Source organism: Podarcis pityusensis (assembly GCF_964106645.2).
Source record: "Podarcis pityusensis genome assembly, chromosome: 2".
In the NCBI taxonomy this organism is placed as follows: domain Eukaryota; kingdom Metazoa; phylum Chordata; class Lepidosauria; order Squamata; family Lacertidae; genus Podarcis; species Podarcis pityusensis.
In genome coordinates this window covers 97,832,606-97,851,404 of record NC_138029.1, presented here as the reverse complement: position 1 = coordinate 97,851,404, position 18,799 = coordinate 97,832,606, and the positions used below count along the sequence as shown (strand labels likewise).

Genomic DNA, 18,799 nt, shown 5'->3' with positions numbered 1-18,799 from the left:
AATGTGTTGACCACCTTTGTAATGTTTCATTTTGATATCTTTAAGATAATACAGTGGTACTTCCAGTTGTGAATGGGATCCGTTCCAGAGGTCTGGCCGTATCCCGAAGTTTTCGCAATTGGAGAGACTGCTTTTGCGCATGCGGCGGTAGACAGCTTCTGCGCATGCACGAGCAGCAAAACACTTCCGGGTTTGCAGCTTTTGCATCCCACAGTTCACGTTACCTGAGGGTAATGTAACCCGAGGTTCCATTGTAATTAAGTTTATTCTGGATTGTTTTATTTGATGCTATAATGTGCTGCAAGGCACTTTGAGGGTTTTTTTCTTAAAAATATAAAGCGGTATAGAACTGGAATGAATAATAATACATTTTGGAGAAACAAACTTGCATTCAGCAGTCTCTGTACTTTATAGAAATACAGTCTTGGAATATTTATTAAAAACTAAGATATATTCTTAACAAAATTTGAAAAGTGCTGTTTACATTAAAGTAGGAAAACTTTTTATTAAGAAACAAGCTGGTTGGTGCAATCATTTAGACACACTCCATGCCCAAGTCACATTTTTCTGGAAGTGGTTCCTGATGAAGACCAACTCCACAAGAGTGTTTTTATTCTTCAAAAACAAAATAACATTGGGTATATAGAAGTGTGTTATATTAGCAGGATTCAGTATATATGCTGATATTTTACAGGAGCAAATTAAGGCATGATATTGTTGGCCACATCATAACTTCCACTGAATGTTGGCACTGCCCTGTTCTAGTCATCCTGTTCTAGCCATGCGGAAGAGTCGAAACAGTGAGGAAGGTTGCTGGTTGCAGCACCATGGAGAGCAACTTCTTCGACTTGGGTTGGAAGTGAACTCAGGCCTTTTGGGCCTCTTCCTCCAGTCCCTCTCTCAGGGCTCCTCCCTCTTATGAAGAATTAGTCCCTTCAAGGGCCAACCCTCAGGCCTGAAGATGAGGAACTTCATTGTGCTCCATGGCCTCCTGCCTATAGGCCCCGGGGCTGTCACAACTGGTTTAATGGGCTCCAGCCTGCCATGCCCAGGCTCCTTGGTCCCCTGGTCACCACATCAAATTCAGAGCCAGGACTATCTCAGTCACTGCTGGACCCTAGGGTCATTGCAGGTGATTATTATTGAAAAGTGAGCACATGTACTATTTGAGAAAAGGAGAAGAGCAAAACTGGATCTACAAGCAAAGGCACTTAGACTGCCTGGAGCAGAGGTTCCCTATTACGGTGGTGGAGGCAGGACAACTGGGCTCAATGCCATCCATCACAGGACAGTATTGAATCCTTCTGGTGTAGATACTGGCAAGAGGCAGGCTCAGCCAGGAGAACTGGGAGCAGGAGCACTTCCACCTGATCAACCCCGGCCAGGTGCTAAGGGTTTTTGGGTTGCTCTGTTTGTCACAAATAAATGCACAGTAATACACATACTGCATTTTAATTAAACTATACATGTATTTTATCTTGTCAAAAAGCAAGGGATAAATATTCTTCATCCTATGCAACTAAAAGTTTCAAGTGATACCATACCGATTAAGAACACACAACACAACCTTAAGCATGTTTACATGCTGAGTTCAGTGGCTCTGACTCCACAGTAACTGTGACGAGGATTGTAGCCTTAAATCAAATGCTTGTGGTTGCTTATGTCTAAAATGAAAAGACTGTCAGCATCGCCCTAGAGCCAGTGCACCAACTGGACACTTGCACCTCAACCCCGACTGGGCTAGGCGAGCTGGGTAGCACCGCCAGAGACCTCCTTCTCACAGGAAACGGTCACAGTGCTGTGGACTCACAGCTCAGAGCTGAGAGCACCGGATTCACTGTCTCAATAATACAGTCGTTGCGCAGCAGAGTTTTGCAGAGTCTTGCAGAGTATAAACCACTCGGAGAGCAGCTCTGTAGAATATCTTCCTTTTATTCTATAACTACAACTATGATACAAAACTATATACAGAGCTGAATGTTCTAAGCATAAATCAATGCTACACTGAGAGTCTGCAGCTGCTCTTAGCAGCAATCTTATCTCTAGGATCTCTAACACTCTCACTCTCTCCGATACACTGACTGACTGACTCTCTCTCACACACACAGATATGTTGCTGGGCAGAATAAGTAGATAGGCAGGACACGCCTCCTTCTCTCTGGAGAGTCAGCAGAGACCATCAGGAGATGATCAGGAGATTCTTGGGTATGGGAGGGGTGAAATCTCCTCATCCTCCCCCATTTCATCCAACCATTTCAAGAATCTTTAACATAACTGCAATTTACACATACACTCCAAAAGTTGTTCTCTGCTTACAACCTTGGTTAACATATCTGCAGGTATCTCTCTCCCGGCATATAAAACACTTTTACAATACCACTGAATAAGCAGCTTCTGGAAAAATCTTCACACACATTTCTTCCTTTCAAATACAAATTGACATTTCTAATTAGGCAGACTTGAACAAACCATTTTTCAGAACTCAAATACACACTTTCCTTCAAATATCAGGTAAGGAAATAAATAAAGCGTTTTGTGCTACTACTCTCAGCACACTTCATGCTAGGTTTGAAAACCCCACCAGAGTTGCTCGTGACCGCAGTCTTTGCAAACTCTTCAGAAAACCTTTTCGGTGGTACACCCTTGGTTGTTCTCTCGGACCTGCGCAGAACTCTTTGATCCTCTTGTTCTGGTGCTTCCTCCTCTTTGGGAGAATGGGGAGCTAAAGTATATGAAGCTGCTAAGTCTGAGTCAGCATCAGACTCACCTGAGGCTTTTGGGCTCTGATAATCTGTGCCATCATCTGGAACTACATTGGCATCAGGATTATCACCACCAACAACACTTGCCTCCCTCTTAACTTTCTTTGCTCCTTTTGCACCATCATCACAAATGGGATGGCACTGAAAAACGCCAACTCTGTCCCATTGTGGATTGTCATCAATACTCCTGGTCAGCCTTATGGTTTTCGTGTCTGTGATCAGAACACGATAAGACCCTTTCTCATATCCTAGGAAAACACCATGTTCTCCACGCTTGCTCAGTTTGTCACCCTGCGAGGTGTGCACCCAAACCTCTGAACCAAAAATTTTAAAATGCTTTACACATGGCTTTCTTCCGTGAAGCATCTCATATGGGGTGCAATTTACACTAGACTGGTATCTCCTGTTATACACATGACAGAAAAACGAAAGAGCTTCAGCCCAAAAAGGATTGGGCAGCCCTGAATCATGTAACAGCGTTCTGATTCCTTGCTGCAGAGTCTGGTTTACTCTCTCACATAAACCATTCTGCCAGGGTGATCTGGGCATGGCCGTCCTATGCTCAATGCCCTGTTCAGAAAGAAAACTCTCAAACTCTTCTGAACAAAATTCTCCACCCCTGTCTGTGAAAAGAAAACGTACATTCTCATTATGTACATTTCTGAGCCATTTACAAAACTGGCGAAACTTGGTAAAGGCTTCAGACTTTTTCTGCAGCATATAGACCCAAACATATTTCGAATAGGAGTCTATCAGAACCATGAAAAACCTTGAATTGCCTCTAGAGAGCGCTAGAGGCCCCACTAAGTCTGCATGAATGACTTCATATGGTTTCTTGGCCTCTCTCCCAGACTCTGTACCTTTGGGAGCTTGCCTTGCCTTACTCTCAGCACAAGAAACACATTTCATGTGGTAGGGACATTCTTTCAACTTCATACCCTGAACCATATCAGGCATTTTTGCCACAGCCTGGAAATTCAAATGACCATAAACGCGATGGTAATAATGAATACATTGGTCATGCAACTTCTCATTCTTATCTACAGTTAAATTGCAACACTCTTTCTCAGTTGCTTCTGCAGTGCCTGTACCTGAAACAAAAGGCAATTGGTACAATCCATTTACACATTTTGCATACAGAATGAGCTTGCCATCTCTAAGAATTTCACAGCGAGATTTAGCAAACACCACCTTAAACCCTTGACGATCAAGCTGGGAAACACTCAACAAATTGTCCTGAATATCAGGCGCATACAGGACATTCTTAATAGTTGCATTCAGGCTCTTTAAGAACACAGTTCCCTGAGCCATACTTGTGAGAACTGTCCCATCTGCTTGATGAATTTCTTTCTCTTGCTTCTCAAGCTGAACAAAGAGATTCTTATCTTTGGCCACGTGGTTTGAACAGCCAGAGTCGACCACGAAGAAACTCCGCCCGCGTTGACTGGAACAGCGAGAGATCAAAGCCTTTGAAGTAGCAGGTGCTTGGGGATTTCTTCCCCCTCCCCCTCTGCCTCTGAAGTTTCCCTTCTTCTTTGAAGATTTCTTGCACTGGAAACTCAAATGGCCTTGTGCTCCACACGAAAAGCACCGCTTCAATTTCAAAGCTTTAACAGCAGCAGTTTCACTTTCACTTTCCCCTGCTGAAGACTCAGGCACATTTTCAAGCACATTTTTAACAGCACAGTCCCGGCTTTCTTGAACAGCCTGTCTGCGATCCCACTCATTCAAGAGCACGCTAGACACATAATCTTCTGTTAGCCGGTCAGAAGGCATTGTGGAAATCTGGGCAGCCACTCCATCATAAGACTCATCTAGGCTATTGATCATCAGCATTGCAAACACAGCCTCTGAAATAGCCAGGTCTCGCTGAACAAGGTCCTGTCTGAGACGCTTTAATTGAGATAGATGGCTAGGCAAATCACCACCTTTCTCCAACTGCAGCCTGCACAGCTTCTTAAAGAAAATCACACTGGAACCAGCATTTTGTCTAAGATGCATATCTCTCAACTTATGCCAAACAGCTTGTGCAGTCTCTTGACCCTCTAAGTTCACCAGCAAGTGGTCTGAAACACTCAAAACAATTGTCCCTCGGGCTTTCATATCTGCAGCATGCCACTCAGCCCAATCATCATCATCCTTATCTGGAGGGTCATCTTCTATCGTGTGAAATAGCTTCTCCCTCTGTAAAAGCGCTTTCATCTTTACTTGCCAAACTGCATAGGTTTCAGGCGTGAGGAGAGGAAAGGACAGAGCCATCTGGCCAGAATGTGCACAGGCCATGTCTGCTATTACTTAGAGCAAGACACTTCCCTCGTGCAACACAGATAAAGCCTTGACTCCCTCAGCCACTCTCTCTCCCACTCAGAGCGCAATTAACAGGCAAACAGGGATGCTATCTTCTTCCTTTGGCAGTCAGCAACATACCTCCATAAATCAAGCAGCAGCAACAGCAACAGCGGCAGCTTGAACACTCTGCTCCAAAACAGCTCTGCTTCTGGGCACCGCAAATCAGTCCAGCATGCAGCGTCCGTTCCACCGTCCGGCAATCAGCAACAGAAACCTCTGGCGACTGGGACGCCTGGGACGACTGGGATGACTGGAACAACGTCAGGTCAGACGACTGGAACAACGACTGGGCCCATAACCGATGTCAGCATCGCCCTAGAGCCAGTGCACCAACTGGACTCTTGCACCTCAACCCCGACTGGGCTAGGCGAGCTGGGTAGCACCGCCAGAGACCTCCTTCTCACAGGAAACGGTCACAGTGCTGTGGACTCACAGCTCAGAGCTGAGAGCACCGGATTCACTGTCTCAATAATACAGTCGTTGCGCAGCAGAGTTTTGCAGAGTCTTGCAGAGTATAAACCACTCGGAGAGCAGCTCTGTAGAATATCTTCCTTTTATTCTATAACTACAACTATGATACAAAACTATATACAGAGCTGAATGTTCTAAGCATAAATCAATGCTACACTGAGAGTCTGCAGCTGCTCTTAGCAGCAATCTTATCTCTAGGATCTCTAACACTCTCACTCTCTCCGATACACTGACTGACTGACTCTCTCTCTCACACACAGATATGTTGCTGGGCAGAATAAGTAGATAGGCAGGACACGCCTCCTTCTCTCTGGAGAGTCAGCAGAGACCATCAGGAGATGATCAGGAGATTCTTGGGTATGGGAGGGGTGAAATCTCCTCAAAGACAGAGATGGTCATCCTTCTTTAGTTCTTAAGCTTATATTTACTTCATTATATTTAATCCACTATCCTCTGATATGGAGATGGTTAGAAGAGTCACAAAAACAAAATATATCTTAAGACTATAAGGCTGATACATTCCACAAAAGTTTAAAATGGGAAATGTCCTATTTAAAAATATGGAGAACTTCTAAAAATGACAGCCATCTGATGTATGAAAATTATTCACAACCAAAAACAGACAGTCTGGAAATAACCAGGATGACTTCATTTAGACAGAATTGCCCAAATCTGTTTCTAATATACACAGTACACATAATAAATTTTTACAATATGACAAGGAAAACAAACTTAATAAAAGTTCCTGATCTTTTTTAACACAAGCATGCTATAGCCACGTTATGTTTATAATATTTTATCCATGATATCACGGCTAAGTAACAAAATCTAAGCAACACAAAATCAGTTACTAGGTATGACTTCACCACACAACTACCGTAACGACACTGGTTATGTACATAAAAATCACACTATCCATATGCCTATCTCTACAGCTGGAAGAAGGGCTGAAGGACTGCCTGGAATCCCACTTTTCACAAATGTTCCCCAGTAGGCCTGATGGGGGACTCCCATCTCTGATCTCATAGCCTGACAGGATTAAAAACTCCAGTCTGGCTTTAGGTCTATTCTTGGGAAGTGGGGACAGGGGAAAAAAGCACCAGAGCAGCTTCTAGGCAGTTCTCATTACATAGATGGCCGCAATAACAGAATAGCTGGAATAAGCAGTAGTTCTGCCCATCCCCACTTGCCAGCTGAATATGATTGCTCTGCATCATCAAGAAAAGAAAGGAAAGGATACATTACAGTGTGACATAGTGGTAACCCAACCAGTACTGGCCCTGTGCAAATGCAGAACCTGGGAGCATCAGTGTTCTAGCATATCCTACAAATATTGCATCTTGTCTCCAGTCTTTCAGAGACGCCAGTGTATACTGTACAGTGTGGCTGTACACTGGTGGAAGGCCAGTGTGCAAATGCTCCATGCACAAACATGGTTGTGGATATAGGCTAGCCAGTGTCCTGGAATATTTTTGTAAATTTTGTCAACCACTATTGGGAACCAGTTGTTAGTAAAACAGTCTACACACTACACACACAGTTGCAAATTCTGCCTTCTTATCAATCTACTGTCCTGCTTAAAAAGTGGCAATAAACTTCACAGGATCAGTATGAATTTGTAAAAACAAAAAACAAAAAAGGGAGAGAGAGATTTTATCCTATTTTAGTTCATCCACTGTTATTTGATAAATGCTTCTAAACCTTTTGGCAAACAGTATCGGCAGGAAAAGCAAAGATGTCTTATGATCACAGAAAGCAATTTTCTTCAAGGATTGAACTTTGCAAATATATCCCCATGGGTCCCATGGTTCTTCAATCTTGCCCCTTTACAGTCTCAGCTGGCATTCCTGCCTGGGCATCTTGCCAAGTGGACTGGACTGCCCCTTATTGTTGCTTCTGTTCTTAAGACACCTGCACCAACTGCTGTTATTCTTGGCTTCAGGAAATTTTCTGCCCACTGGACAAGCTCCAGTGCTGTGCAGTAATACGATGCAGATTGCAGCACTCTAGGATGCATGTGTCAAAACAGTGCCATGGTTTGTAGCAGATACTGGAAATGGGAGGTGGGAACCAGTAGTAGAAAAATGCTGCCTACTCAAATTGACAGAAAAGTGACCTCTGCACTTTGTCAGAAATTCCTCTAGACTTACCAAATAACTGAGTGTGCTTTTATCATACACAGTGAGATTCATGTGGAAAATGGAAACACTACATCACTTGACCTCAGGTTGTTTCCCTTTTCAACCACAGATGAACACCATGAATAAAATTCTAAATCAACTTAAGATGTATTTTTAGCAGCCGCTCATTCTTTTCTTTAAAAAAGTGAGAGGTAGTTTTATGTTTAGATGAATAAATCAAGTAAGAATATCTATCTATCTATCTATCTATCTATCTATCTATCTATCTGTAGTTGAAGTTTACCATTGCTACAGATGATCTTTTGGTCTCTCAAAGATTTTACTTATTGGCTACGTTTGGACAGCATACCAAACTATAGTTTAGCATGACAAGAAGAAGAAGCAGCAAACCTCTGGCTTTCAGCTCACCTACTTCCCCTCTCCCTCCATCCAACCACAATAAGTTTGGAAGTTTTCCCTTTTGTTTTTGCTTAACCGCAGCGAGTCCTGGTTTTTGAACCAACAAACAGTTAATGTTAACAATGGTTTCTCGAAAGCGCACTGACTTGGAAGATTCAATTCAAGGCATGGCATCATCATATATTTGACTACTTTCTCTTGACATGATTTAGCTGAAATCAAATGGTTGTAAATCTCTAATGAGCTCTATAAAAAGGGGCATGGTAGTTGTATTTTTGCATTAATCAAGATCCCAGAGCTGTTTAGCGTATATTAATAATAAAAAAATTCAGTATACAATTCTAAACAATCAACTAAAAAAACTGCTACTGCACCAACATGGAAATACAATTAACTGCCTCCAAAGACCTGGGTAAAAAGCTATGTCTTTACTTGATGCTGCAATGAAGGGGCCATCTGAACCTCCTAGGGGAGAGAGTTCCATGTTTGGGTGCTGCTACTGAGAAGTCCCTGTACCTGCTGGCAGGACAGTTTAAGTATTTGCATGCTTGATCTCAGAGCCCAGGCTGGCTGATATAGAGACCGGCACTCCATCAATCAAGTTTCTTGGTCCCAAGTTTTTAAGGGATTTATACATTAACATCAACACCTTGAAGCCCAGTAACAGAGAGGCAACCAGGGCTGATCCTTCAGAATCTGTGCTATCCGATTCTATACATATGCGCCAGCCAGAATTCGCATGGACGCATTCTACACTAGTAGCAGTTTCCAAACTATCTTCAAAGCTAGCCCCACATAAAGAACATTAATCTAAACGTGATCCTCAGGGCCATTTCCATGGTCAATTTGTAGGAAACTTGAGTGTACGCTCAAAATGGAACTAAAATCAAACCTGGATCCCCCGCTACAACTTCAGGCACCCGGGCTGTTGGCAGACCAACTCTGCACACATGACATGAAGGCTGGCAACATCAACCGTCATGTGGGAACCCCTTGGAGATGACTGCAGTGAATGGAGACAGAGTCAGGTTGTGTATCCATAGTAGTAATCAGAGGAGGAATGATGGCTGGGAGGAGCACAGAGAGAAGAATCACCACGGTGCATCTGCAGCAACACAACTGGACACCTTCAATTGCCCCAGTTGCAAAAAACCCAAAAAACATATTGGTCTCTACATCCACAGCAGGCACTGTAATCTTCTAAAAGTCTGACTTTACCGCCAAAGACACACCCCTCCATTGGCTCCGGAGACAGGTACATGCCAACCAATTACCCAGCTCCGAACTCTCTTATTCCCTTATTCCACAATTTCTCATCTCGCTCTTTACCATTAAAAGCTATTATCAAAAAATTTGTAATGTTGGAATTCTTGATCATGGAATTGCACAAAGCAAGCAAACTAGTTGAGATTTTTAAAATTATTTTTTCACAGTGGATATTTTTTAATTCACAGCATATACAACTCCACCTACCTGCACAAGAAGAATACATGTGAAGCTAATGAGTTCTGAGCAAGTTCAAATACAGGAATCTTGAGAAATATCTCAAAAGCAGGTGTTTTTCTTAAAGATCTCTAACTCCTCGTACGGGATCATGCCAATGGTAAGGATCACCCATAGTCCCAAAATTATCATCAGTCAATGCAAATAAATTCTGCAGAATGTAGCAAATTTGTGTGCCAGGATTCATACGTTGAATCAGCAGTGCCCTGATCTCTGCACATTGAACACCATCTCCACATCAGGTATGACTGGTGCTGCCGAAGCATCAGTAACTTCAGTAATACATTATCAAATGTAACTCGATGTATTAAACTGTCTTCACCATGGCAAGCTACAATCTTGAGTCTTGACAGCTCTGATGTAATCATACACGTAAAGACCCCAGACTACACAATTGTTGAAATGCCTCATGCCTACAACCAATCTGTTGCTTTTACAAGTTTAATCTCAGTATTAAGGAGCTGATTGTGGAACCATGTCGATACATCTTCAACCCAGCTGTACATCATATAAACCACTATAGGTGGTGTCAAGCTCCCATGATTCCTAGTAATACTGCATACCTTTAACTCCATAATCTATAATACTACAAAATACAGCTCTCTCTTTTTCTCTCTCCAAAGCACAAGTGGACTATCAGCAAGGGTCCGACTGTGTTATTCCTAATTACCTTTTTTCACTCTTGATCCTGTGGCTCTCATAATTAGTTACCTGGGGCTGCAATCCAATTTGAAGTGATGACAAGAAAGTGATCCATGAAAAAGTAATAAGTTAAATCCAATTTCAGCCTTCCTCTAATTAAATGCACATGGAACTAATGACTCAAACCCTACCATTTCAGTGATAATGGTAATTAGCGAGGTGGGAGTCACTCTCTTTTTCAACACCGTAGGTGTAAACCACAAGGTAAAATGGCAGGAGCACTCTTAATTACATGTGTCATTTTGTCAGCAATTTACACATTTCTGACCAGTCAAGTATGTTTCATTTGTTTTCTTCCTCCATAATGTTTATAACGAATCCACAGATATGTTCCGGCACATTGTGTAGCCTTGCAACCTCTATAAACACAATCTGCCAGGAAATAAGTCACTTTGGAATGATGATAAAATAAACATTTTACCTGCATGAAAAACACCTGTTAAAAGAGGAGTGGGAACGTCACAGGAAGTCGGCAGGCAACCAATTTTTTTTTTAACTGCACAGCAATTTATTGCAACAATAACTTGATCAGATTTATGTTGGAACTAGGTCATCTGAAGGGATCTGGACCTATCATAGTTTGGAGAAAAGCAGGTTTTTTTGTAGCTTGCCAAAAATATAATGATCCTAGACCAGTTTTATGCCGGACCCCAGGGCCTGACAGCCATATAGTATGCAAGACGAAGTAATACCCACGCTCAGATGTGAGTACATCTCTGTGAGTCATGTATCTCTGTGAGTCACTGATCTGGGCAAACGTTTTAGGATTGGAAGCAAGCCCAGAACAGTGACTCATGCAGGAAATCAACAGGCAGCCTCCTCTAAGGGTGAATAGCGCTGATGAACTGTTGCTTCTGATGTGATCTGGTCCAATGCGATTAGGTGGCAAAATGTCCATCCCCCCCCCCCCCGCCCAGCATTTGTTTGTTAAGAGATATGCTTGGAACATGACTCACACAGAGACACAGTAGCAACCTCTCTTATGTGTGGATCTCTTGGAGATCACAGAAGCCTTTAATTAGTTAATTATTTACTAACAGCACAAAGTTAGGAAATGACCACCCTAGAACAATAAGGACTGAAAATAGAATCTGTACATTAAGCATTAACATGGTAGTTTGACCCTATGTGGGCAGGAATTTTACAGCCATTTTTCTCATGCTCTGGAATTCCGTTCCCTAGGATATCTGCCTGGCCTTCTGATAATACATTAAGACACTTCTATTTTGATTAACTTCTGCAGTAGTGTTTTGTTTGTGATTATCTCTCTCTCTACTGTTTGGGGATGTTTGTGTAAGTTTCTCTGCTGTTTTTTTAAAAAAGTATGTTGTTATTGTATTTGTTTTGATGTTTATTGTTTATAAGCAGCTTTGGGTTTTACCTTTCAACAGAAAACGGGGGATAAAATATGTGTTTGTTTTTCGAAGTCAGAATCAGTAAGTAATCTGTGTGCTGCTGACCCTGATTCAGAGCAAGTCTGGACTATGTGGCCACACCGATGGATTGCTATGCCCAACTTGTTGGTCACGTGATTCCACTATAGCAACAGAAGCACAAGTTTGGAGTTCATATGGCTCAAAGGATGTAGCCGATTGATTAAAATAATAGTAATAATCCTGGAATCCTAAGTGCAGGAACTTACACCGATTTAAGTTAAGCTGATGTAAGCTACCTCTCTTCCAAACTCCATTGAGCCTGTGCAAGACTGGTTGAGGGAAAACAAGACTTGAAAATAGAGTTTAAGAATTTGGATTTGATATCCCGCCTTTCACTCCCCTTCAGGAGTCTCAAAGCGGCTAACATTCTCCTTTCCCTTCCTCCCCCACAACAAACACTCTGTGAGGTGAGTGGGGCTGAGAGACTTCAGAGAAGTGTGACTGGCCCAAGGTCACCCAGCAGCTGCATGTGGAGGAGCGGAGACGCGAACCCGGTTCCCCAGATTACGTGACTACCGCTCTTAACCACTACACCACACTTTGTTTGGCTAACATCACCCTTTTTGCCAGCATATGTTCTGCTGGAATGCCAGCAGAACTCATAAGTGATCTGAAAGAGGTTTGGAATTGGTGTCCTACCCCTATCCCACCACACACCCTTCTTTTGGACTTACACCTGTTTAAGTTCTGCCAGCTGAGCCAAGTTGGGCAGACAACCCAAGACCCGCCTTTTCTAAACTCGGTCATCTCAGAGGATCTTGTGCTTGGACCGCACTGCATGTTTTACGTTTATGTCACTGTTTTTCTGTTACTACTCTCTCAATTCATTTAACACTGAATAACAAATGGCATGTTAATATTACCAAATTGTACAAAGCAAGATACCCCGAGATGCTGCTTTAGACCTTTTGAAAAGTATTTTTGGCCCCAATGTCCAACTTTCTTTTGAGTACACAATATAACATTTTAAGGCAAATTTTAATGCTGCCAAAATACACATACTGTTTTATTTTCTTAAAGCAAAAGTGTGTCTTTTGATTTTCTTCCAATTTATAAATTCATGCCAACAACTAAAACACCCAAAGATCAGGGGTGGGGGGGGGGGGAGGTAGTCTCAAAAGTCAATGGTTAAAAGTACATATTGTAATCAAGGAAAGATCTATTCCTAGGCAGACACATCCTGGCCAGGCAAAGATATAAATCTCCAGGGCTAACTCAGACCAGCAAAATAGTTATTTTATTTTATTTTACATTATGAAATAGAAGTACTCCAGTGGCAAATATTTTCACAGAGAGCTTTAATCTCGATTCTCTACCCATTTTGTTTTTGTGGTTTTGATATTTTTATGGTCTTCTAATTTCTGGCTATTAAAATCAGATCATTGAAACTTTCTGAATTTCTTTTGTTTGTATTATTAGGCTGCAAAAGCAGAGACCTTTGCCAAATAAAAGACAGAGTTGTATACTAGCTATGCTTAAAAATGTGAGTCAGAGGATTTGTATTGGGAGGTTTATTTTTTTTAAAAAACCTAGCAGAATCCCACATCTCAGACAAAATGCTTATATACAAAACATATGAAATGTGCTAGAACATGTCTCCTATAATAACTGTCAAGGTCAACAGGTAACAAAAGAAATTCTACAGGACGACAGTCAACTGGATTGTATCCTTGTGTCAAAATCAATGGCCACAGATAGACCAGCACTATTGTATGCAAAGCGCTGAATCCTTCAGTGGTGAGTCGCTAGGAATGGAAGAAATTAACAGATTTTCTCCCTTAGTTTTTACCTGTTCAGTTCACCTCTCAACCACAAATTAAACAGTGTGAGACTGAATCTTCACTGAACAATATCCTTGCATGTGTATATACAACAGTCAGCGAGTCTATCAAACTGGCCCATTTCCTTGATTATCAGTTCTCAAGTTTAGCTTCTCGCACAGCAAAACATTCCAAATTAACATTCTACTCCACTTGCATGTTTCAAACAAACAGAAGCAAAAGTGCACTGCAGAGTTTGGACTAGATGACCCCGGGGGGGGGGTTCCCTCCAACTCTACAATTCTATGAGATAAATCTTTTGTGTTTGTTTGTCCATGTATTTCTTATTTTCATGTTTTTTTTAATGCACCAAAGCTAGGGAACACAGGCTTTCATATGTAAATTTTGGTTAAGTCCCTAATATCAATCTTAAAGCAAATCTTAAAGCACCCAGCAATAGGTACCTAAAATAGCAAATAATATGTCCAAATTAATTTTTGAAAAATACTGCCTGCAAAATTATTAATCACTGTTTTAAAAATCTGTCGGAAAAAGGACAAAGAACTTAGTTCATTTGTTAAGTGCCAGAAGAATTTAGCCCAAGAATAAATGAAATCATGACAAATTTAGACAGTTGACTGTTGATAGAGATGATACAAAACACAAGGATATTCAATATTTCATATTGTCAAGTAGCATGAGAAAGGGTCCATGTGTATTTGTAAATGTTTCCTTAACAATTTCTCTTCCATGCTCAGACACTTTCAAAATACATATCTTTATTGTGCCATTGGGATCACAGTGTCTGTTATATTCAAGAGTAGGTTTAAGGATGCAAAAGCTCAAAGAGCAAGGGTGGAAAAAGAATGGGCAGTCATTTGAATCAGTGAGTGACAGGTTGGACCAGCTCTCTGTATACATTAATAAATTAGAATTTTAATTGTGTCTCTGACTGCAGAAGCAGCTCCAATACTTTAATATGTACCAACAATTGGCTATGTTATGGAATCTGCAACGTGGCCCTCACTGTTGACCTCTGAAACACAATTCCCAGTCTGACTACGGAAACTGTTTGGTTTGATCCTTTCAACTTATTTGAATCCTGACAAATAAGCTCACAGCTGAAAGGTCAACACAGTCATATTTCATCCTCTGGAGCAATTCTTAAGACATCTGCACAACAAAGCACTTCTTCTAGTACCTGACACTAGGCCTCGCTAGCACAATATCTCATTAAAAATGTCCCCAGTAGAAGAGTCTATTAAAAGGCAAATGGATCAGCAATAGATTGACCAAAATAACTTCAAAATATTTTTGAAGTTCTAACAAAACAGCATGGATTCAGCGTTCTGTTCTTTCACAACAATGCTTTTAAATATGCATTTGCTCAGAGACAGAACACCCACTCCTCCTGAAAGAATATCAATTAATGATAAACAGAGAGTTGGGGTTCAGCCATGGAGTTGTACGTAACCATGTGACCTCGGAGTTCTGACCATGCCTCTACATCCCAGCTGTCCTGTAATTGTGAGCCAACAGCTTAATATGCCAAGCTTAGTGTCTCTATGCATAAAACCAGGTTAACACTTGATATGTTTTAAGTATTGCTCCTTAAAAATAACTTTGGAGGAAAACATGATTTCAAGTAATTATACAAGATACCTTACTGTGGGGGGGAAATTCTGAACCTTGGTTTGGATCTTAAAATAATCAGGCAGAAAGAATGTTTACTGTTCCCCCATCCCTCCTGCAGCTGCCTGTCCTACTCCCCACAAGCCTATCCAGGTGATCAGTGTGGGATGGGATCCTAAATAATGTGCAATGGGATGGATGAGGAGGCTGGATCGCCTCACACAGGCAAATCTGGACCTGATTTTGGAAGATTCTCTGCAGCAGTTCCCTATGCTTCATATGCTACGATGTTCAGGGGCCTCAGGGGCACAGATAGCTACGGGGGAGTGAAGCGGAAGCTAAGCTTCCTTCCATGTGACCTTCCTCGCATTCATATGAAGGACACTGACAAACTGGAACGTGTCCAGAGGAGGGCAACCAAAATGGTCAAAGGCCTGGAAACGATGCCTTATGAGGAACGGCTAAGGGAGCTGGGCATGTTTAGCCTGGAGAAGAGGAGGTTAAGGGGTGATATGATAGCCATGTTCAAATATATAAAAGGATGTCACATAGAGGAGGGAGAAAGGTTGTTTTCTGCTGCTCCAGAGAAGCGGACACGGAGCAATGGATCCAAACTACAAGAAAGAAGATTCCACCTAAACATTAGGAAGAACTTCCTGACAGTAAGAGCTGTTCGACAGTGGAATTTGCTGCCACGGAGTGTGGTGGAGTCTCCTTCTTTGGAGGTCTTTAAGCAGAGGCTTGACAACCATATGTCAGGAGTGCTCTGATGGTGTTTCCTGCTTGGCAGGGGGTTGGACTCGATGGCCCTTGTGGTCTCTTCCAGTTCTATGATTCTATATATTTTAGGAATGAAGCCAAGGATTCCATTTTTTCCTTTAGAAAAAAATATCACCGAGATTATCTACAGATACTTCTTGAAATGGATGAAGTCCTGGATATAGTTAAACGAAACTACTGGAATTTGTATCTGAACTGGATGTGCTTCCCTTAGAAAGACAAGTGGCAAATGTCAATATAAACAATAAACCATCACTGGTATGTGAATAAACTAAGCTGATCTTAGCAAATCCCTAATACTTTTATGATTTAATTACCATTCCTCCAAACTGTATGCCAAATCAGTAGTTGACACACCTCTATTTTCTTGATACAACATGATGAAAACCTACTTGATATGCAGCAACACAGAGTAAAAGAATGGACAGATTTCCTTGCAAATATTACTCAGCATATATTGAGGCTCTAATAGCACATACATGCTTCTAAATATGGTAAACAACGGTTCTGGGAAACTTCCAAACACAAAACGTATCAACAAAACAAGATTTGCTTCACTAACTTTGAATTAGAGTTAGCACATGGACTTTATTTCAAAGGATTATTAATTCTTCTAGAAATATTTTACATAAGAGCACATTGACTGTTCATTTTTTTTAGATTATCAAAGATCCAAGGTAGATTGGTGGATACTTCCCATTCCAGAAATCGCTCTTCTTCAATGGGGACCTCCAACATAGGAAGTTGAGAACTGAACTTGGGACTTTCTGCCACTGATCTACAGCCCTTCCCCACATATCCTTTCAAGACCTTTGTTTAACAGTTTAACTGGTAAAATAAAGTCTCAAGAGCACTTACTATTGATACATTTACACCATGACTACCACACCACTAAGCATGACTGAGACAATGGTGACATCGAGAGAATATTTTTAAAAAATCTGCTACTATAAGTTTCCATGTCAATTGATCCTATTAAAACACATCAAGGAATAAGTACATTGTTGTTGTTGTTATGATGTCTTACCTGAAGGGATGGTTGTTTCTCATTCCTCTTGGGAGACTTCAGCCCACTAATTTGTTGTTGTTGCTGCTGCTGCTGCTGCTGCTGCTGTTGTTGTTGCTGCTGCTGCTGCTGTAACAAAAGCTGCCTTGCTACCTGAAGAGCCTGAAGGAAAATAATGATAGAAATAAGTTTCACCAAGCATAAATTATTGGTTTATCGTATATATACATGGCATACTCACCAAAGAAACCACCAGAATTTGATTGTCATTGGACTACAGCAATGACACAATAATATTCACACTAAGAAACCCTAGAAAACCAAAGCCCAAATGTTCATATGGTACTGGTAGTGCCTCATTCAGCACAAAAATGAACTGACTCTAGTTGATGGCTTGTGCTAATAAACTGTTTTCAATCATATATCTATAATTCAACACTCTGACCCTATCCTGGGGTGGGGTGGGGAGGTGGACTGCAACTTTCACATTAAAGAGTGTCAGTTTTTCAGCCTGTGTGTAGATGTCCAAACTTTTTTTCAAAGAGGGCCAGATTTGATGAAGTGAAAGACCGTGAGGGCCGACCAAAGGGCCAACCAAGTTGTTAACCTTTTCTTAGGATTGAAGTTGTTGAGGTATTTTTAGGATTTTACCCCAGGAAATAAACTGCCACAGGGGCCAGATTAAACCAACCGGCGGGACAGATTAGGCCCCCGAAACGGACTTTGGACATGCCTGGTATATTGCAATCTGATGTAAGAAATCACTGTTTCTGTAGCAGGTGTAGAAATATGAAAATGGTAGTTACTTAGAACAGCCCTGGCTATTTTACATTCTATTGAGTTGGTAGTGGTCTCAGCCTCCTCTCAAAGCTTTCTCCAAGCACATAGGTACACATTCCTCTAGTGCAGGGTTGGCTTACCACTGATGGTAAGCCAGACCTGTTGTTGTTGTTGTTGTTGTTATGACTCCAACCTTGATTAGCCCCAACCACTATGGAAAGGGATTATGGGGAGTCCAACAACATCTAGAGGGCCACAGATTAGCCAGTCACACCCTAGAGCAGCGGTCCTCAACCTGTGGGTCCCCAGATGTTATTGGACTACAACTCCCATCATCCCTGAGCTCTGGCCCTGCTAGCTAGGGGTGATGGGAGTTGTAGTTCAACAACATCTGGGGACCCACAGGTTGAGAAAGGCTGCCCTAGAGAAAAAGATAGATTGTGAAATAGGGTTGGTTTGTTTTCTACTGTTCCCTAGTGAAAACACATAATGCAGAAGAGGGGTTGTGTTATTTCCTTCTTTGTACATTCCCTCCTGGGATTTTACTGAGGGAGGCATCAAGAGCAGACTGACTCACGTTCTCCCATCTTCCCTCTCTTCATTATGAGGTAAGATAAACATTCTGAACAAGGAAATCCTACGGTTATCTGAGCACAGGATCTTCCATGCCCTGAAAGATCAAACCCTCTTCAATGCTTTACAATGAAGGTGGATAATAAATTCTCAGCTTTTCTCCGTGGCTTATGCCGATGATATTTATAGAGTGATTGGTCTTATTTTGTATTACCTCTTATGCATTACATATTTAAGCAGACTGCTGAAAACTGGTCCTGCCATTTCAGAGGTAAGGCCCTGCCCCAGACTGCTGTAGAAACATTAGATGCTAAGATGACAAGTAGGGTCCTTCCTAGTTCAAACCAAAAGCGGATTTGGTGAGTGTATTATTCTGCTTCAGAAAAACATACCTGGGAAATTCATAAACATGGTTCAATATGGAGACAGTCGTATTCTGGTGTCTGTCCTTAGCATTTAAATATCAGAGGTATGACATCTCTTAATGTCTTTTTGAGGGTATTCT

The 18,799-nt window shown here is 41.6% G+C and overlaps 1 protein-coding gene across 19 annotated transcripts in view; it reads right to left on the bottom strand.

Annotated features, from left to right (window-relative positions):
* Positions 1-18,799, bottom strand: part of FOXP1 (forkhead box P1) — a 539,690-nt gene that overhangs the window by 155,433 nt on the left and 365,458 nt on the right. For all 19 annotated transcript variants that reach the window (XR_013982997.1, XM_080995718.1, XM_080995726.1 and 16 more), the window contains one exon: positions 16,963-17,103. Coding sequence is in view for 16 of the 19 variants with exons in the window: in XM_080995718.1 (XP_080851844.1) it covers positions 16,963-17,103 (141 nt within the window). In the remaining 3 variants the exon portion in view is untranslated. The remainder of the gene's footprint in view (positions 1-16,962; positions 17,104-18,799) is intronic.